The 24768-nt window shown below is 42.1% G+C and overlaps 2 protein-coding genes across 4 annotated transcripts in view; one reads left to right on the top strand and one right to left on the bottom strand.

Annotated features, from left to right (window-relative positions):
- The window catches only part of LOC112570429 (N-acetyllactosaminide beta-1,6-N-acetylglucosaminyl-transferase-like), a 39629-nt gene extending 29664 nt beyond the window's left edge, over positions 1-9965 (bottom strand). Inside the window, exons 1-5 of one of the 2 annotated variants that reach the window (XM_025248845.1) lie at positions 5409-5467; positions 3354-3925; positions 2694-2873; positions 2204-2361; positions 97-323 (exon numbers count right to left, since the gene is read on the bottom strand). In XM_025248845.1, coding sequence (XP_025104630.1) covers positions 97-323; positions 2204-2361; positions 2694-2873; positions 3354-3758 — 970 coding nt within the window. In that variant the 5' untranslated portion in view covers positions 3759-3925; positions 5409-5467. Of the gene's footprint in view, positions 1-96; positions 324-2203; positions 2362-2693; positions 2874-3353; positions 3926-5408; positions 5468-9861 lie in introns of those variants that run through there. The other variant, XM_025248844.1, reaches the window with a different exon arrangement.
- A 1305-nt stretch (positions 9966-11270) lies between these two features.
- On the top strand, positions 11271-19730 carry LOC112570428 (solute carrier family 46 member 3-like). Of its 2 annotated transcripts, none has more exons than XM_025248842.1 (10): positions 11271-12092; positions 13461-13609; positions 15162-15556; positions 15732-15975; positions 16365-16511; positions 16831-17063; positions 17153-17378; positions 17594-17677; positions 18329-18485; positions 18935-19730. In XM_025248842.1, exons 3-10 carry the CDS (start codon positions 15170-15172, stop codon positions 19014-19016), a joined length of 1560 nt encoding a protein of 519 aa, XP_025104627.1. In that variant the 5' UTR covers positions 11271-12092; positions 13461-13609; positions 15162-15169; the 3' UTR covers positions 19017-19730. The 2 variants fall into 2 exon arrangements, with proteins under 2 accessions (XP_025104627.1, XP_025104628.1); XM_025248843.1 differs by having other exon boundaries at positions 13489-13609.
- Positions 19731-24768: the final 5038 nt, after the last annotated feature.

Consider the following 24768-nt stretch of genomic DNA (forward strand, 5'->3'; position numbering starts at 1 on the left):
CTCATCTACTTCTGTAACCCTGTCTGGGTGGAATATATTTTACTTGCGTGTGGGTAGGAACAGACTTTTATATTGATATCAGAAAAACTCGCTAACCTGTGTGCGACCCGGGTACGCCCAGTTGCGGGTTGTAGTTGAGGGTGCTGAAGAAAATCTCGTCGGGAATGAAAGTCGGGGCGACCCACTTGTAAAAGTCACGTGCTACACGACTGTTGAGGACGTAGTCCACATACCCTCGTGACGCAATGACGTGTACGTCACCTTTGCTGATCGTTACGTTGTAGGGTGTCGGCAGGTACTTCGCCCACCGGAAGTTGAAAATTCTGCAAAAGTGACAGAGAGCAAAAAGAAACAAGTTGGGGTTTTATTCACTCGCATGGACACGACTTTCATGGCGACGACGCTGACGATGATGGTAACGATGCCGACGACGAAGACGATAGTGATGAAGATGATGATGATGATGCGTATATAACCTAGAATTGATTTTAATAAGAGTTTATTTAATAAGAGTTTATTCACTCAGGGTTAGGGTTATCGTTGTTGACATATTATTGTGAGGGTTTGTTTTTTCATCAAGAAAGCCCAACAACGATTGTGCACCGGCTGGAAATCTTCGAATCAAGGAGATCGGATATCTCCAATGTTGCGATCGGTGATTAAGAGGACTGATATCATCAATCACAATCTGGTGCGGCAACACCACCTCGGTCACGTGGTATGAAGTGGCTGCAGGCACGAGTGCCGACTGTGACCGACACGCCCCACCCAACCGATGGCTTATCTCAGTGTATGCCTGGGGTCGGGTACAGACATACCCTGACCAAACATCCCGCAGGCCTGAAAAACAGTTTTTATGCTCAAACAGTCGCCTGCCTCTCGGCACGAGTCAATACTGAATGTTGAATGCTTGTCTGTGACAAGTATGTGTAATACATGTGTGTGTGTGTTTGTGTGCTCGCATGTGTGTTTCGGTATGTCTGTGCATTCAATCACTAGTGGAACTAAAACAAAGTAATCAGTGTACAGTGAAAACGTGTGTGTGTGTGTGAAATATTGTCTTCTGGGTTTTTTCCTTCTTTTTTTTCAATTTTTTTATTTTTATTTTTTTTTTTTATTTATTTATTTATTTTTTGAACCTAGGTGTTAGATATAGTAAAGATATAGTGGTTGTCTGCAAGTGTGGGACTCGACTCTTGAAGTGACAGCCATCACGAAGACATGTTCCTCGTACAACGGCACTTGGCAATGAAATTAGAAAACTGAGAATGGTAATTAATATGTAAGAACAAACACAACATTTTCATGGGTTCCAAGTCCTTTTATCTAACACCACACACTCGCGCTCTCCGTGAAACGTGCTCCCACCTCTGCGCTGTCCACCCACGTGACCTGCTGCACCTGCACACCCGACTTCCCTCCAAACACCTCCCCACACCTCCATCCCGCTCTCCCTCTGTGACAGGGTCGCACCCGGTCAGTAATGACCCCCACCGCCAGCCTGTACCCTGTCCTGTGTGCGTGTGTATGCACGCCATGGTCCATACTACTACAGTATATACAATGTGCCATACTACTATATGTATATATACTCAATCACATTTTTCTATCCGATCTCTCCTTCAAGAATCACTCGCAGTTGGTGTGTGTATTGAGGTGGTGGGGATTGTCACTGTTGGAGGTGCTACACAGATTAGAAGAGTAGCCTCCAAGTAGCCTAATATATATATAATAATAAACAATAAATAGCGGAAGTGGTAGTAAACACTTTAGTTGAGAAATAAAGTAGGTATAATAAGTTGAACTAATTGGATGCTCTTCTCATTAAGTCTATACTTGTATCTGCAATATTTATATCTCTTTTCTTGTCTGCCTTTCCTTGGACTACAATACAATAAAAAGAATGACAATAAATATCACATCAATAATACAAAAAATGCGAGCGAAAGTCATGTGCAACAAATTTTTTCATTAGAGATCATATTCTTCAATGTACCAGCAACAGATGTGGACAAACAAAAGTGGGGAGGGGGACATAATCTACATTATTTATCTCCAGGAAACATGTTTGTGGACGATCGTTCATTCAGAGGAAGTCTATTGCTTTCTGCATGAGGAACAGACTTGGAAAGATAACCCGTTAAAGACACGCTAGGTTGTGGTTGTCGTGCTAGCCAGAACTTTGTTACATCCGGGCACTCACCGATTGTGAACACCGGTGATGTCATTGGCGCCATTGTAGGTCTGTAGAATCCGGACGATCTCCTTGTTGGTCTTTAGGGGGAACTCTTGACCTGTTAAGTTGATGAAATATCGCCACTTGGTAGGGTGTTGCCATAGCAACTGCATGCATTCTACGTCCTGAAAAATAACAGAGAGACTGGTAAGAGATTTTAATCCAATCAGGTGTGGAGGTGTTGTTCATTACATGTGAGGGGTTGACACTGTAATTTAAGTTAATAAACAAATATTTTGTGCTGTTCACAGCAAATTCACTGTCATTTGTATAAAGAAGGTGTTTGGTTGTGTATAATACATTTTCGTATATCTAACTCTGTAGCCTTATGTTGGTAACTTAATCTAACTTGTTTGAAAGTAACTGGTGGAAACCTGAGACCAATATTTTTGTGGTGGGGGATTGTTTTTACAGGCTCATGTGCGACACCAGATGCAGGGACTTGTGTACTTCTTACCGCCTGTAAGACGGAGTATTTGCCCCACTTTACACTCAGGGGGCGCTCGATGATGTGGACGTTGGGTAGACAACCGGCGATGAAGCGCAGACTGGAGTGGAAGTCGTCGCTGGACTTGTTGTCGGGGTGGATGCAGTACACGTTGTGTGGTCGATACACTGCCCGTAACAGCCGCTCCACCTGACAGAAGATAACATCAGGTGTAGTGTTTCAGAAGGAGCACAACATCGCATTGCGTATCTGATTGAAAAAAAAAAAACCACCCAGAAACTTGAAATAAGAGAAATGCTAGGAAACTTAGTTTTTCCTCGCCTTTTTTTTTTTTTTTTTTTTTTTGTTGCAGCGTCGTTTTTAAGTGTAATCGTAAAATATTAGTGCTAGCACAGATCAGAAACATTTGAAAAATATGACCCATAAAGAATAAATACTTTGAAAATTATCTGGAAAAGGTTTAGAATGACCAGGCTGAAAATAAATATTTGTATTTTTTCAGTTCATGGGATTAGTGGGGAAGTGGAGCTAGAGCAAGCAAGAGACGGAAATTAGACGAAGAAGAAAAAGAAGAAGAAGAAAAAACTAATATTTCACAGCTTGAGCCGAGCTTAGTTGTAAAAAGTGTTTTCCAGAAGATCACTCAGAGAGGACAAGCATCCAGCTCACCTGCTCGACATCCTTGTACGCTGCAAGACTAAATGCCAGAGGGAAAGACAACTCTTTCTCGTCAACCGACGCAGACAGGAAGCCTCCATTGAGGAGATAACTCGTGCAGTTGGCTGTCTCCTGTAAGTAATGGCGGACATTCTTGGTGGGTTGTGTCCCGTGAGACTGTTGGTAGTCGTGAGCAGCTCTCACTTCCTGTTGGTCGTTGCCCCATATCTTGGTGCAGTTGACAGCATCCACCTTCGGGAAGGAAGCCCTCCCTTGACTGTGTCGCACGTTTGTAATCCATTCCTTCTGCTCAGACACAGTCTTTGCGAAGCCCTTGAGGTCTGTCTGAGACCCGACCTGCTGAGTGCCACTCACCTGCTGGCTGCTGGAGTCGTTTGCTGGTGTTGTGTGGTCCATGTACGTCCACACTGATGAGTGGAACAACTGTATTCGTGACTGCACCAGGTCAATGACATCAGACACGGACAGTTTATGTTCCACAAAAACTTTGTACTGCAGCACCGTGACACCCACAGTCAAGATGATCAGAAACACCAATAGTCTTCTTACAACTCATTTCAAGCCTGGAAAAAAGATAAAGCAAATGATTCGTGTATTTTCTCCAACGCGGTTAAAATCCGAAACTGATTCCCACCCAGGTGTTTGTGAAAGTACACCCTGTCACGTGTCGGCGATTGTGTCGTTGTCTGTGTTGTCTCCCCTACTGTGCTGACCTGTCGTTGAGTGTGTGTGCACGGATGGGGTGGGGTGGATCAAGGGACAGGTCACAAGGCGCTTGTGTGACCCTACCCGTCTCTCGAGCCCAAGAGCCCAGCGGCGTTGTCGTCACCCGTCGGCTGCTCGCAGGTACCTTCGTCACGGTAACAGACAGCACCCCCTCCGTTTGACCTTTCTCCCCCTCCCCACCTTTCTTCGCCTTCTGTCTTCGATCGGACAATAAACTGCCACCCCACAGTGCGTGCGGGTGTTGTGTCTTTTTTTGTTTGCTTTCTTCGCCTCTCGCCTGTGCACATGACAGTCATTTTATTCTATTTTATCCCTCCTTGCTTTTGTTTGTTTGTTTTTTTGTGGGTTTTTTTTGTTTTTTTTTTTTTTTTGTGTTTTTTTTGTTTTTTGTTTTTTGGTATGCATGTGTGCATGAGACGTTCTTGTTTCGATATTACAATATTATTTTATGTGTATTGTCGCGTGACCGCGACGAATCCAACTTCAACTGAGAGCAGACCATACACAGAAATCACAAAGACAAAATTCACGTAACAACACACAACTAATTTATTAGCTACAAAAATAATACTGATAGGAATCAAAAATCAAACATTCCACACTCTCACATGAACAAATATAGATCAGCGCGAGCAATCCAACAAACAAAAAATAGATAAATTAAAATAAGACAAATCAGCTGCCCTGTGCACAGGCTAATCTCAGTCACCGTCTATACAATACATCACCCGCAAGCACTGCAGGGTGACAGTTTAGAAGTCCGTTGAAGATGTCCACAGACGGCAGCCCGCCCTCTGGCATTGCTTGCCGCTCTAACGACGTGTCCCCACCCCTCTGTCTTCTCGTCCAGATGCGATGAAGTGGGCCGGCCACTGGCCACGTAAGCTCCTGCTCGAAGATTCCTGCTCTAGGTGTTCAGTCGAAAGCCTTTCCGCACACTGGTGCAGCAGGGTCGCGAGTTCACTCGCCGACGAGATGATGATGATGGTGCAGGGCGGACGCTCGACACGATGACGGACAGCAATGCGAACAAAGGATGTGAAGACACGGTGACACGAAGTAAGAGCGAAAAACAACAACAGGTGGAAGAGTGAAGAAGAAAGAAAAATAAGCCTGTAGATAAAACAATTCTTACAATCAACAGGTGTGTCCCGAAACTGCTCAATTTCTAAAACAATATTTTCACACCGACACATATATCTGACCATCGGACTATGGCTTTGAACATAAAAGGATTCTCTCACTTGCACTTCCACCGCCACCCAAAGGCCCTTACAGACTAGAATGGTGTGGAACCCGACAGAATGGGTCTCTACTCACCCAAGACGGCTTGTGGCAGATCGGTCGACACAAATGAACAACTCTGACTGTCATGGCCACGGTGCAGCACCGTCTGTGACTTGATGACGACTACCCATGACGTCAAAGAAAGAAAAAGTAAAATGACGCATCGAAGAAGCTGTGCGCGCGCGCAAGACGTAAGACGAAGAAAAGCGTGAAGACAACACCTGACGATGGGCGAGCTCAGTATGGGAGGCATGCAAGGATGACAGCACAATCGCTGACATGTATAATAAGTCAGTTTGTTTTGTACCATTAATTTTGTCTCTGTCATTGCTGTGGTCTGCGGTTCGACTTGAACTTTAAACATTAAATATATACTTCGTATGATTATCAAATACGACAGGATCCATGACACAAGCACGTTGTTTATATAAAAAGAACAATACTATATTTATATATATATTACAAACATGAACACATTAACTCACGCCGAGTATGTGTTGACATTTCGACTAGTCAACAAAGAAATAACATTAAAAAGAAGTTTAGTAAACAAAAGCGACCCTATTTAAATAAAGAGAATTTCTTTTTTCTTTTTATCTCTGTCTCTATGAGACCGCTACTACAAAATCAATCCAAACTATTAAAAAAATCTGAGATTATTTAAATCTTAAGCAGTTAAAATATATACGAGCTTTATTTTGATACGATGAATGTCCTTCTGGTGCCGAAGTTGAGTGAATTTTCCAGTTTGAAGTGTGAAAGGACGATAGCGGCCATTTCGAGAAAAGCAGGTTCAATGTTTTTTCATCAGTTCCACAAGGTTCCTTAGCAACGCGTACTTCTTATAGTTCGATTTGTACTATATTTTGTACAATGATAAAACATGTCAAGAAACATCACTGTAAGTCCCCAAGAATGTGCATAGCATTAAATATTTGTAAGTTTTTATGACAGGACCGTGTAAGTAAAACTAACATCAGTGGAAGAAAAGTGTTATTGCATCTCAACCAGCAAGCAAACTCACAGACAAAAACAAAACAAAACAACAATAACAGAGTATTCAAAATATTCATACCTCCCTTTTTGCTTCAAAAGATGAGAAGGGAGTGGTACATTAGCATCTTTGTCAGTATGATCCCCGTGTTCCCTCACACTCAGCTTCATCGGTCGCTCGCTAAGTCATCTGCACTGTCATTTATCTTCCGAGTTTTGAATGTTCTGAGTGTGGGAGGGTCGTAGATCGAAATAAATTAAGTAAACCTAATAATCATTCATCAGTAAGACGATTGTTTTGCTTTTCTCTCGATTTACACAGCAATGTGAAAGTGGGAAGAAAGAGTCGTGCAGCAAGGAGCTGCCTCTCCATCATCTCATCTTTTCTTCTCGAGACCTAAGACATCAGTATTTCATTATCCCATAGGATAACATTGCTTGCTTATAAAATTTTACAGATACTTTTTATTATTGATTAATATTCGAATCAATCGAAATAGCCTGTAAGAGTCTGCGTATGTTTACTAAACAAAACTAAATGTAAATAATAATTTTTAAAAATCCTCACTACGATCTATGTCCTCAAGGTAGTAACCCAGTGGCTGGCCGTTAATACGTTGAGATAACATAAACACAGACTGTACAGTGTTCTTCAGTTCATTTATACTGTCCTTTAGATACACTGTCTCGGCAATGGCTCTTCACTTCAAATAACACATCTGCAAAATGTTCCTGAGGTCCTCTGTGAATCAGTGAAGCTCGCTGTCTCGCAATGGCTCTTTACTTCCAATCACACAAAGTCTTCTACTCTCAATTTCACGTCCTCTCCCCTTTGCTGTCTCCCCCAGTCTCTCCTGCTGGCTAACTGCTCTCCCCTCTCCAGTCACACCTGTTCTTTCTTTCTTTTTTTCATCATCAAAGAGACTCATTCCGGAAACTTCCATCATTCACGCCCTGTCGTCCTGGCACGTGCGCTAGGTCCTCCCACTCCGACTACATGTGTGACAATGGCCTTCATTGAAGTGTATTTAAGACCATTTCTCACTTCTTTTTCACACAGCAGCGTATTTCCCAGTTTAATGGCAAAAGAAATTAGTTTCACAAAAAGTGAAACTGCACTAATCACCTACTCGCGGCTGTAAAGGTCTTGTTGTGGGCTCTGTCACACAATGGATACTTGCTGAATACATTCGCCCACAACTCTATACAATCACTCAGTAAATACCTCAATATGAATTAAAGAATGTAATTAAACAAAAGAGTATATATATATATACAGGAATATATGTGGACCTCTCGCTCTGGGTACCCCCTATACCACTTGAGTGGAGATAACTGGGTGTCACCCTCTGACATCACAGGTACACCCCACGGTGCTACCCGACAGACTATCCCCTCCGGACTATCCTACCCCACGCCACTATAACACTTGAATGAACATAGGGCTCAAAAATACATTGGACACCAATATAGCTATTGTGGACATCCTCAACATCAGATGGCCCGAGAAGATCTCCAGGACAGACCTGTGGGAGGGACCAACCAAAAACTTGCCAGCCAAGGCATCAAGAAGCGGAAGTGGGGCTGGACTGGTCACACCTCACATCCTCCAGGTGTGCCTGAAAAGTGCGCTGCGCCTGTTCACATCGCCGAGAACAACCTTTCTCTTCACCTGATCCTACTCCATGTGACTTTTCAAATGATTTGCGGGCCGTATAGGGGCCGGACCCTCCCCACCCATGGTCTCAACAAGGACTGAAAACTGTCAGCACGTAGAGGGTAAGAAATACTGACTCTCAGAACCTGGAAACCAAATCACATCAGAGATAACAAGCTCCATACTTGCTAACAATTGAAAACCAATGTGTTTCTTGGCGTCTTTTGAGAAAGCAGGTGGACCTCACCATACGATTTCTTGACAAAGATTATTTATCACTCAAACGTATGATATAAGTACTTGTAACTATCGTAGCAACTATTGTTTCTCCTCTGTGTGTATGTACGTGTGTGTGTGTGTGCACAGGTCGCAGGTCAGTGAACCCAGGGACTCAAGATTAGTGTTTCATTGTGACATCTGTGTAGACCACACATACAGGTCTGCTCACCCTTCGGCAAATTAATAACATGAAAACTTCGATAGCTTGGCTTTTAGGCAAGATACAAGTATTGCTTATTGTTCCTAATATTTCAATGGTCACAGCAAGTTTTATTTCTTCCTGACATGCTATGTAAGAGAGCAACGTACGAAATAAAAAGCAAAGAAAAATAAACATCTGTCGGTTTCGCTATCGGGTTGGTCAACAAGATTTTCGCGAGTAACATTGATTAGAAATGGATTTGGGGAGGCTTTAGCATCCTGTCTTTTTCTTTCTTTAATCTTGACATGTCAGCTGTTACCAAATCTTTCAGTTCTTGCCTGTTTAAAAAAGCAGTGACCAGCTCTCTGGTCTGTTCAAAGCCACCAGGAGGATGTGCGGAGGGCAGGTTGTGCTGGATGCAGAAACCGTGAAAACACACAACCTGAAGCCGAACATGTCAGTCAGAGGCTAAAAACTTACAAACCCTAACAAGTAATTAAGTTGCTATGTTAACAGAGCTTTAAAATATTTATGTTCTATACCAGGGGTGGGGAAACTATTTTTTCAACATCCTGTGGTTCTCTCAGTGAAGTTAATGGCAATGCCAGGTCGTTCTTCTGGCGGATGACATTCATGGACCAAGATGTCCATGAGACAGCTCCACAGAAAGTCACGTGACTGGAGCAAAATCAAGCAATACTCGGGTAGATGAAAGAAGAATGTCCACATGATCATAAAACTGTTGTAGCACATGATTGTTTGGTACTGATGGAAAGTCTATCGCAGGAACGACTTGTAACAAATATTTAAGAAAGTGCAATGGTGTAAGCCAGACAAAACCTAACGGTTGGTGTCAGGAGAGGAACAACAAAAGTCCACAGACAAGTAAACAGTCCAGCACATGGCCAATCACATCATCAAAATGTACAGGTTACTAAAAGCACAACAAATTATAAAAAAAAAAAAAACACCCAAAATTCGGAGATGACCACCGGCGGCAACCCCCCTTTCCTCCCAAGCCTGTTAGTCGAAAACATCATTTCTACCTGTTTGTGCTTTTTGTAAAAACAATAAAAAAAACAAACAAACAAACAAACAACACCAACAACGCCAGACTGAGTGCATGTTTATCTCACACCAGTTCATAAGCCCAGAAACAGAACTTGTGGAAATTAGTTTCATAATCGTATTTGTGCAAAAATGTTCTAAAATATTTCAATCGTCATCATTGTTGTTGAACAAAGCTTGGTTTTTTAATTCATTTTCGGTAAATTCTTTGCGGATATTGTAATGTAACATCTTTTTTTGAAATATAAAATTATTAAACACCTTTTTCTAGTGTAGCCTTATTAACCCCCGTTTTCAGTTTGTCAGTCTGTCCTATGATATTGTTATTGTGTGAGGAGAGTACTCACGGTCGTGTGATGCAGTCCATAAAGATGCGATGGTGTAGTGGCTGTAGTTAGAAAGCACATAACTCACACTGAGCCTGGCATGAGATGAAATGTTGTAGCGCACTCGGGGGCACAGGGTCATGACACGTGCCAACGACCGCTAGAGGGCGCTGTCACACAGCTAATCGAAGTCTTGCGACTCAGCATCGTGTGCTGCTGATGGAGCGTGGAGGGGAGGGTGTGTGTGTGAGGGGGGAGGGTGTGTGTAGGGGGGGACGTGTAGGTTGACTGCAAGTTTCAGAACTTTTTATTGCCCAGATTATATCTTCTGGCGATCGGCACGTTTTGAGTGAAAGAAGGAGTGGTGAACTGTTTGTACAACCTAACTTAGGAGATTTTACAGATTATTTTTTTGTTGCTTCTTTTCGGTGAGTTTTTCCTGCTGAACAGGGAGCCTTGCCTTTTTCTTTGTTTTCATATCGTAGCATGATCACTCGCGCTGCAGGCCAAATAAGAATTTATTTATTTCTTGCTTTCATATTTTGTATCTTTGCTTTTTTTTTCTCTTCTCGGTATTGTTTCTTTTCTTTCTTGCTTGCTTCCCATCTTTTCCTATTCTTTCCTTTCTTTTTGTATCTTGATTTTTCTTTCTCTTTTTCTTATTCAACAGTAAGTGCTTCGACCGTCTCCACCACTGTAATCACCCTGGTTGTCTTACTGCTGGTGCTTTCACAACCCACGTGTCACAAACCTGCTCTTATTATTATTTATTTGTTTAGCCCGGAAGGGGACAGGAAAAGTAGGTGGAGGGAGAAGGTGTGAAAGAGCGATTTGTGTGTTTGTCGGTGTCAGCAGTCTGTTTGTCGGCGTGTCGGACCTGTGATGGCCGGCCGGTCTTTTTAATCAACTTTGCTGATGCAAAATGTTGATAGATTGTTATTGTAGAGAAAAGGAAAGAGCGTTTGGATGTTTTGGATGTTTGTTGTGTGACTGAGTTTTTCCTTGACGGGAGCGGGGAGAAGGAACAGTCTCCTCGGTGTTGTCAGTGTGTCCGGAGCGGACGAGCTGTTTGTAACAAGTCCTGAACCGACTCGGTGTTTAGTCCTGACAAGATTTGTATCGAGGAATTAATGTAACATTGAATCTGTTGAGGTGAGTGTGCATTTGTGAGGATTTTTGTTGTTAAATCCGTGAGTCTGTGTTTTTAATGTTTGAAGAATGGAGAAATTTCTGTATTGGATGAGTGTGATATATATGTGTATATTTTATGGATATAGTTAGTTAAAAGTAGGTATGGGGTTGAGAAGGAGGGAGAGTTAAGTTTTTAACTTGCTATTTCTTTAATGACTGGTCTTTTTTTTCCTCAAGGTCTTTGTTTTTCTGTTTTATTTGTTCTTCTTTCGTTCATCGTTATCTGCCGGGGGTTCGTCGCCGATCGTGATCATTCAAGTGGAGGCGTTTCAGCTATTACAAGCGGAGACTATTGTGTTAATTTCAAGTGGAGACTATTGTGTTAATTTCAAGTGGAGACTACTGTGTTAATTTCAAGTGGAGACTATTGTGTTAATTTCAAGTGGAGACTACTGTGTTAATTTCAAGTGGAGACTATTGTGGGGAACTGCATCGTCAGAAGGAACTTTGGATATTTTGAGACAGTGGAGGCTGTGTTCGGACTGTGGGTTGGAAAATGTGGATATGCTATGTTTTCTTTTTCTTCAAATTATATTGTTTATTTACAATTTAAACTGTTGTCGCTGTTTTCATTTATTCATCTTCCTCGTCTGAAAGGCACTGTAGAGCGTAGGTGACACCAAGCTGTCTGCAGTTTGCATCCCGCCCACTACGTCTTTTTACCTGCTTCAAGTGCCTCTAACGTCTCAGTCACGTCGCCGGCGATGAACTATAACCCGTCCTTGACATTTACGGTCAAGTGCAACCTGTCAACATCGGCGACAGGCCCGACGACACTGTCAACACCAATAATGATGTCGAGCAAGCCGCGCGTGACGAGACCATGTCAAGTGGGTGTCTGTCTCCACGGGTGCAAGTGGAGCAAAGAGAGGCGAGACACAATTATCACAGGTATCACAGGTATCACAAGTATCACAGGAGAAGGACTGTCAAAGATGGAAAGTCCACATCAAGCAGGTAAGCGGGGTGTCAACCCGGAAAAGTGACAAGTTTTCTCGCACCCGTGACTGCGCTCTGTGGCTCGTGGTTGTACACTTGCGGTGAACACCGAGGACCACAAAGTAAGTGGAGATAATAATGTTAGTGCTTCTCAGTTTACTGTGTGTAGGTAGATAGATCATGACAGCATCAATGCTTCATTGACAAGGCTATCTTGCCATCTTGAACAGCTGACTTGGGTGTGAACATACATCTGTCATATAGTGAGGTGTATGTATAAAGACAGCTGTCATATAATGACTTGGGTGTGAACATACAGCTGTCGCATAGTGAGGTGTATGTAAACAGACAGCTGTCATAAGATAAGATAAGAGCAATTAAAGGCAGCTTTGTATCGAAGCACAACAACAACACCACAACATATTCATAGCCGCTGCCCCAGGCCAACTCTCCTCCATTGCAGGTCAGACTGACACAGGAGCGACAGTCATTCGCACACAGTCGCGTTCAGGTGTGTCAGTCCACACAGGTACACAATCGGCGGCCCGATGAAAGCTGAAAAAATTCCCTTGAGAAAACATCCCCGTCATCACGAAGAATTTCAGACACTTTCAGAAGTCTTCTTGTTGTAGAGATCATGTCCCGATGACTTTAAGTCAGTTGGATACAACACAATATAAGCTGCTCTTGTCATTCACTGATAAACTGTTGTAAAATCAAACGAGGACATCTCGGTCTCTATATATAGAGATGTCAGGAGACAGCTGTCATATATCATGATGGAGATGTCAGGAGACAGCTGTCATATCCCATGATGGGGATGTGAGCAGACAGCTGTCATATACCATGACGTGGATGTCAGCAGACAGCTGTCATATACCATGACGGGGATGTCAGCAGACAGCTGTCATATACCATGACGGGGATGTGACATGAACTCCACGCTCTGCTCTCATGACTGGAACTCCAAAGACTTCTGGCTGCAGGGACCAACACAAGGAGGACAGCCCTAGACACGTTTGACCACCCACATTTTGGAATCTAATGGTCGTGTAGTTTTAGATATACATTTATATTGTATATTTTCATTTAGTTGCATGTACTTTGTGATAGTTTTATCCACGTGTTTATCAACACCTATGTATGTGTTGAAACACTAAACTTTCATCCTGTTTAGCAGCTGCTTTACTCGTAGACTTGCGCCATATGTTACATAATAAGTTGAATGGCTTTTTTATCTTTCTTTCCACTTTTTGAAAGCTATTTATTCCTTTATAGCATCTCCTCTTTCCTTCCTCCTTATGTTTATCAGTCCTACAGGTGGCAGAATCAAAAAGTGATGCGCACACGCACACACGCGTCCCTCGCACGCACATCCTGGCGCGTGCACTTGCACACATAAATAAACACGTGAGCATGATAAACGCACATACGAATATGTAAATCTTCCAGTCGCTCAATTGATTTTATTTGATTTTTGTTTTAACAAGAGACTTTGCAGGCTTTTATCACCTACAGGAGGTCACAAGTCCGAAAGTGCAGCCATAAAACAGGCGACAGCTGGATGGAGGGATCGTCGTGAAGTTGATAAAGCCGATGGGGGAAATCCTTACTGCCTAGTCTCAAGAATGATAAACAGGTTTGTAAACCACTGTTTATAGCAGCTGTCGTGTAAAAGAAAATCTTCACAGTGCACCTGGCTCCACCTGGCTCCACCTGGCTGCACTTACCTGTATCTGGCTTCGCGGAGCGACCAGTGAGCACCCAAGCGCCACACACACCGAAACCTCTTTATTCACTTCACTGGTTCTGGGAGTAAATACTTTCAGTGGTGCATGAAGCCAGGTAGTCATGTGACCTGTAGTCAGGTAGTCATGTGACCTGTAGTCAGGTGGTCATTATGGTAATCAGGTAACCAGGTAGTCATGTGACCTGTAGTCAGGTGGTCATAATGTAATCAGGTAGTCGTGATGCACATCGCCATGTGACATGAAGTAAAGCTGTAAAGTCTGCAATGACACAGGTGACATATAGTGTCAGTTGTAGCACTGGGCCTCCAGTCATGACACATGTTATCGTACAGCCATGCAGCGTTTGTAGCATCGCATCAAGTCTTCTAGAGTGACATCAACGAGTTTTATACATCAACCAATAAACATGACACGCAGACAACTCTCTGTCTTTCTTCTTTATTTCTTGGTGCGTCCTTCTTGCAGTTTTCATATTCTTAATTGCTAGTGTGCTCTTACAGTAGACTGTCACTCGGGTAGACGACTAATGTACTTTTGTTATCTCGGCCATTGCCATCGTCACTCGTGTCAAAGGTCAAGTGCGGAAGACCAGCTGACCTCAGGAAAAAATGGGAGCTCCTCTCTCACTCCGCATCTGTCGCTCACTTCCTCTCCTTATTGTGTGTGTGAGAGAGAAAGTGAATAGCTATGAATAATAGTGAATAAATTTGTAATACTAATTTGATGCTTACTGATAGTGTGTGATAGTGTGCCCTGAGCGCTTTTGTTGTTATGGTAAGGTGCTCTATAAACAAACATTATTGTTATTCTAATTTCTGTATTTATTTCCTTATTGATATATTTATTTCACACATATGTTGGGTCCATGAAGTTATGGGTCAACATCGGACACACTAGTGACTAGACTGTCGGACTCATTGCGCTGAGTGTCACAAAGCAAGCCCCTAAGTGCTGACATACCTGGACATGATACCTGGTGGTGCACTCACACACCTGTCCCCATACGTGATCTTGTGAAAACTCTGAGCGGCATTTAAATTGACTGCAGCCTACTGAGCCACCAACAAAATGATAGCGCATGTTTTGAGGCTGCGTCCAGTGTTATCTACTCCACACCATCTGACTGATAACACAAATTAGTTCAGACCGACTCTCTGGCCGCCCTTTGCTCGTGTCCACAATCTGGCAAACATCACTCAACTGTCGGCTGTAGATGACCGACGACAAAGAAAAAAATGTGTTCATGGGTATTCGGGTGGATACGAGTCATGGCATCCGGTATCAATCAGGACATCAGCGTGAAAGTTGAATCCGTGAAATAGAAACTCACTTTTTTCTCTTGTCATCATTTCCAGTGATATTTTTACACATTCCACTTTGCTACAAAAAAAAAAAAGTGTGTCAGTTATTTCTGAAGTGTTTGCACCTGACTGACCTCAGGTGGTAACATGGAGTCTGCGCAGCTCATAGGAGGCGAGGAGTCTTGGTACGACAGCCTGCAAGACGGTCGTTGTGCCGTGGCAGAAGGTCAGGATTGCCAGCATGACCTCTCATCGTCTGCCAGGGTGTCGAAGGACGAGGTCGAGGACGTCCCCCCGGAAGCGCGCGGGTCGAGGGAGCGGAAGTTGCGCCTGCTCCTGATCTCCGTCGTCGTCTTCCTGGACTCCATGGCGGCCAAGCTGCACAGCCCGGTGGTGACGCAGTACACCTACCAGGTGATCACGGAGCAGGTGTACGGTAACGCCAGCATCGACGTCAGCATCAGCGCTCACCCGTGCATCAACGCCAGCGACAACGGCACCGACACCAGTGACGCCGACTCACTCCGGGATGAGGTCAGGGGCCCTGCATCCAGAGTTTTGTTTCTCATTTTAAACAAAAATAAACACCGATTGTCCAATGTATATTAGTGTAACAAACAGGGAAGACAGGCATTAGTAAACATCGTAACTTGTTTTGGTTGGTTCCTTTCTCCAGTCTAAGTATCAGCCTATATTTACCTGTTCCCAGGTGCAAGACAAAAGCGCCGACTTGCTGATGTGGTTAGACCTGGCGGACGGTCTCATCGCCGTGGTCACCAACATCTTCCTGGGCGCCTACTCCGACACCTTGGGAAGAAAGTTCATCCTCCTCCTGCCTGTGTTGGGTCATTTCTTGCGGAGCCTGACCACCCCCGTCATCATCTACTGGGACCTGGGGCTGACTGCCTTGTACTCGGGTTACGTCATTGATGGAATCTGCGGAGGCAGTCCAGGTGACTGCTCCAGCTCGTTGGTGGGAGAGTCTAGGTTTCTGAGCATTGGGGATGTTTTCAGTCTAAATGTTATTTGAGAACACATGTAAGACACACAACCGAGCAGCAGGCCCGAAAAGCTTAAAATATTCCTCGATGCTCAGAGGTCACAAAAGGTTTAACAGTAGACAGTCCACACGTCCTCCCTTTACAGTTACATTGTACTGTGTACCGTAGGAAGTTTAGGATTACCTGTCTCTGAAGCTAACAATGAGTCCTCCTGTCAGACTCCTTGTTTAGACTATTATGTTCCAGATATTTCTTTTAAATTGCTCTTTGTCTAAACGCTACCTGATTGTGACGTCATGGCGCTAAAGATAGCTTCGATGCTGATTGGCTGTAATCGACAGGCATCATGCTGGGGCTGTTCGTGTACACTGCTGACATCACACCCTCGGACAAAGAACGCACCCTGGGTATGGCGCTGGTGGAGATGGCATCAGGGGTGGCCACCGCCGCTATAAACTATGCTGCTGGATTATTCATTCAGGAGACAGGTACCCTGATGTGGCTGAGACACTGAGAAGGAAGGTGTATATTCATTCAGTAGACAGGTAACCTGATATAGTCGAGACCCTGCATATTTATAGCCAGTATACATACTAGTACCCTCGACTACCCGTGCACAGCGTAATGAGCTCACCCTCACACGGGCAAATATGTGCTCTACAAATGATTGTTGTTGTTGTTATTATTATTGTTGTTGTTACAATGTTCAAAGGTTTGTCTCGGTCGTTCCTGTAGTCGCAGTAAATGTTCTTGCTGTGGTTATGTCAATGGAGTTATTTATAGATAACATATCTTGCTTTGCCCCAGGGTTCTTCTACCCCTCCGTGGTGTCATCGCTGCTTCTGCTCATCTGCGTCATCGTCATCGCTTGCTGCCTGCCCGAGACCCTGCCTGGTAAACAGAAGAAGGTTATCTCCCCTGTAGAGAGCGCTCGGCGGATGGTGGAAGTGTTCACATCGGATGAAGACACACGAAAACGCCTCTTGTTGTCACTTGTTTCCCTTTTCCTGGCGTATTTCGCGTTCATTTCTATTTCTAAGGTAAGGAGAATGGACAAACTACTTCTCTTGTCTTCTTCCTACGCTACTGCCGAGGATTGTTGACTAACGCGTTCTGTCTCCCCCTACAGGTGAACTCTTTAAACCTGATGAACACCCCTTTCTGCTGGGACTCCACCCGCATTGGCGTCTTCGAGGCACTCAGAAGTGGGGTGGGGTCGTTGTCCAGCATTGCGCTTGTCGGCCTGCTTCAGTCAGTCGTGTCCACCCCGGGTTTGACCATCATGGGCGCCGCCTCCAGTACCGCCTTTCTCGTTCTGTTTGGTTTTGCACGGACAGACCTCATGGTGTACATGGGTAAGTCACGTCCAGCCTTGTCCTGGACAAGAAGTACATGCGCCAACCTTGCAGGGAAAATCAAAAATAAAAAGTATTATCAACTAATTATTGCTATTGATTGCAAGGAAAATATATTTACTGCATGCTTTATTTAATTATCTAGTTTTACTAAGGTAACAGTAAATAGTTTCAGGGTTAGTAGTGAAGGTAAGACTGCACTGATTGTGTTTCAGTTCCAGTGGTTGGATTTGCCAGCACTGTCATTTTTCCCACCATACGATCTATGATGTCCCGGATGGTCACCGCAGACAAGCAAGGTGAGCGGACGGCCCGGAAATAATCTCTTGTAAATGGTGACACCTTGACATCGGCACTGGAGACACTGACATCGGCACTGGAGACACTGACATCGGCACTGGAGACACTGACATCGGCAAGGGAGACTCTTTGTTGTCGTTTAGTCCATTACCCTCATATACAGTCAAACGGTCTACCTGTTTGTCCACCTTGGTGTAGGTGTCCAAACGATCCTTGTCGACTCACCATGACAGTGCTGACTGTGTTTATGTTTATGTCGTGTGCGTGTGCGTGTGCGTGTGCGTGTGCGTGCGCGTGCGTGCGTGTGTGTGTGTGTGTGCGCGCGCGTTTGAATATATGTGGAGCTATAGTCCTAAGGAAAACAGTCTGTTTTTGGATGCGGATCTGATTGAGGCAGAAATGGAGAAATACTTTACCTACATCTAATAGAGTGGTCAAGGGGTTGGGGGAGTGCAAGCTGCAGCTCACTGTAAGACCAATTTTTGTTTAAATTTTAATCCTGGCTACAACTATGATGTTTTAAGCAGACATTCTAATAATGCAAATTACCGTTAATTTTTCACTTTTTTTCCAGAATTATTTAAAAACAACTTATCACTTATGTTGTTCTTGTTTATTACTATTACCCGTTATTATCACGTGCATGCCAGGCGCCATGTTCGGGGGTATCGCTGTGGTGGAGAGCGTGTCCCTAGCCGCAGGTCCTCTTGCTGTGATGTCCCTGTACACACACACGGAGGCCATGCTGCACGGACTAACCTACTTCTGTGTTGGAGGATTGTATCTTCTGGTCATTGCCATCTTCCTGTGAGTCTTCTCTCTCTCCTTTTCCCTGTCTGTATGTCACTAACCCCATCCTGAGTTTTGATAATCACACTGTTGAATTGTGATGAGTCCTTTTTTCGGTTCTCTATGTATTTATTGCCTGGCTATTCCACTGCTTCACGCTCAAACACGTGTAAATTACTTGAGCTCAGACAGACGACGTAAGCCCTGGTATTAAGATCTTTATAATCGTCACAAATATACAATTTTCTTTTTGCTTTTCGGTTGTTCAAACAAGCTTCTTCTGCACAAACCATTCTGCCTCGCTCTTCATCCATCTTTCCATTTGCCTGCCCTCTGCCAACGTCCATCTCGGATATCATTTTAATTCATTTACTTATCTCATCGATATTATCTCATCTATACTCGGCACCACTCCCCTCCAGCCAGCCGAAACATGACTGAAAGGTGTCGTCTGCTTGCACTTTCAGGACCTTTGTGACTTTCTCACGAAAGACTCACTCACTGTCTGCGACGTTCTTGAGTATCCAGGCAGGCGACACGGAGAGCTAACCTTTGGCTGTGACCCCAGACATTCCAGTCATCACTGTTTGCATTTGAAATTAAATACTTAGCAACACTTCACAGGTTCTCACTATTAAAGCCATTGCTGACAGTGCAGTGTTTTGAACAGACTGTAGTATTTATGTTGGGAAAAAATGTTTTGTTTTTGTTTGATTTGTTTTGGTGTTTTGGGGAATTTTATTTGTTGTTTTTTGTGTTTTTGATGTCTTGTGATTGCTAATTTAAACGTTTTCAAGAACATTACGATATTACCTTTCTGTACAGATACAGTGTGTTCATTCCCCCCACAGCCCTCATATTGCAGCTTGGACTTTGCAAATGGAGCCTGGACTACAGGTGTGTTTACTGTATTAGTGTGTGAGCCCCTGAGGGTCATTAATGCCTCTGCCAGCCGACTCCGGCTTGTCAACAAGCCACCCTAGGCCCTACTGGGGCTATTGTTACTTCCCACATGACAGACACCAACCTCCTCGGTGTTGATAGTGAAGAATTAAAACACTTCTTCAAACAGAGGCATCAGTACTGACAGCTTATTAAAATTACGAAAATATACTGCAGGGCATTTCAGCTTCTGTGGATGTATACACAGTAAACATGAATGGTTTGAGCTGTTGGCGATGATTCCATTATCAATGTAGATATTGATTTTTTATGGTTTGTTTGTTTCTTATATAGAAAAACATTAACAAAATCAAGCCAGTCGAGGAGTCATATTCATGTGTCTGTGTGCTTGCTTGTGTGTGTGCACGCGCGCGCGAGCGTTAATGCATAAATCATTTGTTTTACTTAACCTGCAATATATTCTGGAGCATAATTTTGTAACAAATGAAACCCTTACATTTACTATTTTACAGATCTGACAATGTTATATTTCATACACCATCTGATGCGTTGTAGCATCTGAATGTAACGCAATGCCCTAAAGTAACCTGTGAAATATGATGTAATGTAACATAATACCACTGTCCATGACAATTAATAAAGTAACCTATGAAATATGATGTAATGTAAAGTAATACCACAGTCCATGACCCTAAAGTAACCTATGAAATATGATGTAATGTAAAGTAATACCACAGTCCATGACCCTAAAGTAACCTATGAAATATGATGTAATGTAAAGTAATACCACAGTCCATGACAATTAATAAAGTGACCTATGAAGTATGATGTAATGTAACGTAATACCACAGTCCATGACCCTAAAGTAACCTATGAAATATGATGTAATGTAATACCACAGTACGTGACAATTAATAAAGTATCACTAAAGGTAAAGGACCCTCCTCGCAATGTGGAACAAACGTTCAGTTTATCCTCAAAAGTGATCAATTAATATTCTATTTATCAGTCAGCTACCATGCCACTATAGTCACCCCACCCCCAAAGCTGAGCATCTTCCTACGCCACTGACAGAGGAAGAGCTTCACTGGCAGGCATGGCTGTAAAAGAGAATGAAATACTGGAGATGTAAAAGACTATTGCACCGATGAGAAAAGAATAGACATAAACTCCAGATTTCTACCTGCGTGTGAAACCCAGTAAAAGAAAATAAGAAAATGACGGGCGTGCGCGATTATTTGCAAGGTCAGTAACTCTGGAATTCCTAGAAAGCGATGCATGACAGAGTAGCCGCCCTCTCGGCCTTGCATCGCAAACTCCGTAATGACACCAACGATAGTACAGCGTACACCTCAGCTCAAGACTCGTTTGTTGTGGCTACAAAACACCTGGTCAACATATAATGTCGCGTTCATATGTATACTCTAGGCTCTAGAGCTTTCTGTCTCGGGGAAAGAAGAAGTTGTGAAATATTTTGTATACATTACGAAATTTACACACGAGCATGATGAAACGGCACTCGTTCTCAGAAAACATTTTAGATAGCGTGTGCGTGTTCGTTTACTTTTTTATGATGAAGTTATTGCTCTAGAAATAAGGTCTATAAGATTGTGAAATCTATGTGTCGATGGAGTCTTTGGCAACAGCGACAATCTACCCCATTCCTATCCCTCCCACCCCAGTGGACGTTAGAGCCATTCGCCCCCAGCTTCCTGTCTTAGGGTCACTGGTTTCTATGTCTTCATGTCTCTAGGCGCTGTAGACGCTCTCCTCCCAAATGTCACTGGAGCCTTTCGCCAGGTCGCGCTCGTCACTGAGTATAGTTTATGGAGTATTTGTTTCTCTCACCTTAACGATTTCATACCGTGTGCAAAACGTGCGTCACTCATACTTGATCCGTGAAGACGTCACAGCCAACAGTAATGACGCCCAGGTGTGACTGCCCTCTCTCTCTCTCAGGTGTTCATTCTTCCTTTTACACCAATCTCTTTCAAGGAAACAGCTATTAATAAATGGTGGGTTTTCTCTTCTATGCTTTCCTTATAACCGGGAAATCACGTATACTACATTGTCAAGCACCACTTGTGGGATAATTATACATCCACGAACAAACTGCCAAAATCCCCAGCAGCAAAGGAATATTGGCTACAGGTGGGGGACATGTCTTGAGTATCCGGGGGCCATGTGGCAAAATGGCGTCCGACCCATAGCGAAAGTGAAACCGGGCCGTAACAACGGGGTCATGTCGGTTTTACCTGTGAAACAAGCGTGGGACGCTTCTCTCCCCCTTGTGACCGCTAGTCAACCCTGATGGCTCATGGGTACGTCCCATCTTTTTTTTTTTTATATATCCCACTATTTATATCTTCAGATTATTGGTATTTTTAGGGATTTCGGCATATCCTGATTTACATATTTCTAAATCAAGACATGCCAAAATTCCTAAAAAATACCAATATCAAATGGATTAATAATTTGTGTATTTTGCAATAATTATATATATATAACAAGCAGCAAAAGAGTGCACAAAAGTGCAAAATGTTATAAAAAAAACAAACAAACATGATTTGTTATTTATTGGCGTTTATTGAGGTAAAATAAGGATAAAAGCAAACTAAAAAAATTTTTTTTAATATAAAATTTTTTTTTAAAGCATTGTCTCATTTGTATACATAAACAATTTATCATTTATCAAGGTAAAAATATTATCACAAATAAGGATAAAAAGCAAACTAATAAAAAAATAATGTTAAAAATATACAATTTTTTTTAAAGCATTGTCTCATTTGTATACATAAACAATTTTATCATTTATCAAGGTAAAAAATGTTATCATAAATAAGGATAAAAAGCAAACTGATAAAAAAAAATAATTTTAAAAATATATAAAATTTTTTTTAAAGCATTGTCTGTTTGCATACATAAAAGATGTTTCCTCTTGATATATTAATGCAACATTCGTTATTTAATTATAAGTTGTAGAACGATGCAAAACCATGTATCCATTGACACAACAATTAAAATTAAATTGCAGTTTCCTTAACACTAATTACATTTTCCCAAAGAAAAGGTTCAAAGATCTATGACAATATATCAAATGATAAGTATGAACTGAATTGCTGTCAAAAAAGAGTGATGCTTTAATAGACATTTCTAAAAATAAATCAAAGTCATGAAATTAACTATAAAAGGTTCTAGGTTGGATTGCAGCTTATGGTATTAACTACAATCTTTTAAAACAGATTAAAATTTTAAATTGCACCTTTATCACTAAGAAAAGGAAACCATCAAACACATGTTTGAAACACAATTTATGTTCAAGAATTTTAGAAGGTATTAGAAAAGAACTGTAAACATATAAATGATTCTGAATTTACCACAACATCTCTTATTGGATCGGGTGAAAATATCCTCATTGATAAATTAATGGGTTAGAGTAAATAATAATCACAGCACAGTTTTATATAATTATATAAATCCAGATTTAGTATATGCAGGTTTATGTACAAGAATTTTACAACTGTAGGTAGAAAGTTGCACAGCTTTACTTGTCCTCCACCCCAGAACAATTAACTGACGTATAGGCTGTGCTCAACCCTTTCCCTTCTGCCATTCTTTGATCCCTAGCACCAGCTAACCAAGTTGATGCATGCAAGTCAGCATCCGTAGCTTCAGGATAACTTTTTTCTTGCAGCATCTAAAATAGAACAAATATAAGAATATGAGGTCTGCATAAAAAAGTAATCACTTAATTGTAGGTTACTGACCCTAAAATCCAGAATATAATGTGAAAACAAAAGAGGTACAAGCAAATTATACTGATATGTAAAGTGGCATAAAAATTTAAAGCGTTATAAACAGAAAGGAACTACAAGTGGAACTGCATTTGAATTTCAGTTAGAATTTCTATAGGCAGAAAAACTCTGGAAATTCTAATTTCAAAAACAATCCCAATACATGGGAACTGTAAAGATGTCTATAAACTGTCATTTTAATTCCTTTCTACACAGTGTTAACCAGCTGATTAAAGGACTACAGTCACTAGAAATTGCGTAAACATGTGTCCATATTTTATTTTGGCAATGTAATTCAATCACAATAAAATGAGGTAGGGACAGTTCTCCAGGCCTGATTTATCTTCCTGTCATGTTTTTTTTTTTATGACTCATGAAAATTCTTGTCTGCACCTAGCAGAGTCAAAGGTTAAGGTTCATAACTAAAAGATAAAGAAACAATCCAAACAGTCCTATTTTATGACAGGCATGTATTAATGTACCGTATACACACACACAGAGTCAAATATTTAAATCCTTACCCTGAACTGTTTGTAAAATTAAGGGGTGGTTCTTGAGTCCCATTGAAGTTGTAAGATCAGGCCAACTCAGTTGAAATAGCACAGATAGAATGCCCCTCACTACATGCTTTAATGTGAAGCCCGACGCATCACCGAATGGCATTCCTGAAAACAGACAAAAATAAATACACATCATTTAAAAAAAAATTGCAGTGGGCAACATTATAATACCTGTTATGACAACTAGTATTTAAAGACACCCCCCCCAAAAAAAAAGACAGCAACAATTCAGGAAGTTTCATACAACCAAGCAAAAGTGGGTACAGAAAATTTACTATCTGCTCTAATCAATGCCACCATAACAATGCCTTTATTACTTTTTAGTACTGCAAACATGTCATTAGTTTTATACAATGAATGGTATGGTATGGAAACCTTTAAAGGGAATCAGATAAAAAGATTTGACTCCTCCTACTAACAAATCAGAATAAAGCACATACCAAGCATGTCCTTTTTATGGGTCTGTCTTCATATCTCCCTCAAGACTCTCTACATCTTCTGCTGATTGTTAAGGGAGACTGGAACCCCTCTGGCAGATTTCCCGTGTCATTTGCCTTTCCTGTTCTTGTTCCTCCATCCATGTAAACATCCTTTTAAGGTTGTTTGTATCATTCTTCATCTCTTCCAGAAGAGACAGTTGTTGCATCCCAACTTTCTCTAGTTTAGTTCTAACCTAAGAACACAATAGCAGAAAACATGTAAAATACTGATCTTTGCTAGCTTTGCTATAGTTCACAATGCCTGGAAAATACCATTTATTTTGGTTACTCTTTACCATTTGTCATATCTATTTGATATGTGATCCATATTTGTTTCAAATTTTTTCACTATGGCAAAAGGCTGGGATTTTCCGCTTCCAGTTTAACTCATAAAAGCACTGTTCATAACTCTTGGCCAAGGGTAAGAAGAAAAAAAAGCTAAAATGATTATAAACAAAATGGCTTTAAATTACCTTCCAAGGGGTTATGGGTCTTTATGCTGGCAGGCTGAAAACCAGACAATGGAATCGGAAGGCGCTGGGGTGTGAAGGCAAAGGTGAAACAG

The sequence above is a fragment of the Pomacea canaliculata genome, linkage group LG8 (assembly GCF_003073045.1).
Source record: "Pomacea canaliculata isolate SZHN2017 linkage group LG8, ASM307304v1, whole genome shotgun sequence".
NCBI lineage: Eukaryota > Metazoa > Mollusca > Gastropoda > Architaenioglossa > Ampullariidae > Pomacea > Pomacea canaliculata.

Coding starts and splice junctions, on each gene's coding strand:
- LOC112570428 (XM_025248842.1), top strand. CDS start 15,170: ATGGAGTCTGCGCAGCTCATAGGAGGCGAGGAGTCTTGGTACGACAGC. Junction 15,976..16,364: donor AATCTGCGGAGGCAGTCCAG/GTGACTGCTCCA, acceptor TGTAATCGACAG/GCATCATGCTGGGGCTGTTC. Junction 18,486..18,934: donor CTGGTCATTGCCATCTTCCT/GTGAGTCTTCTC, acceptor TTGCACTTTCAG/GACCTTTGTGACTTTCTCAC.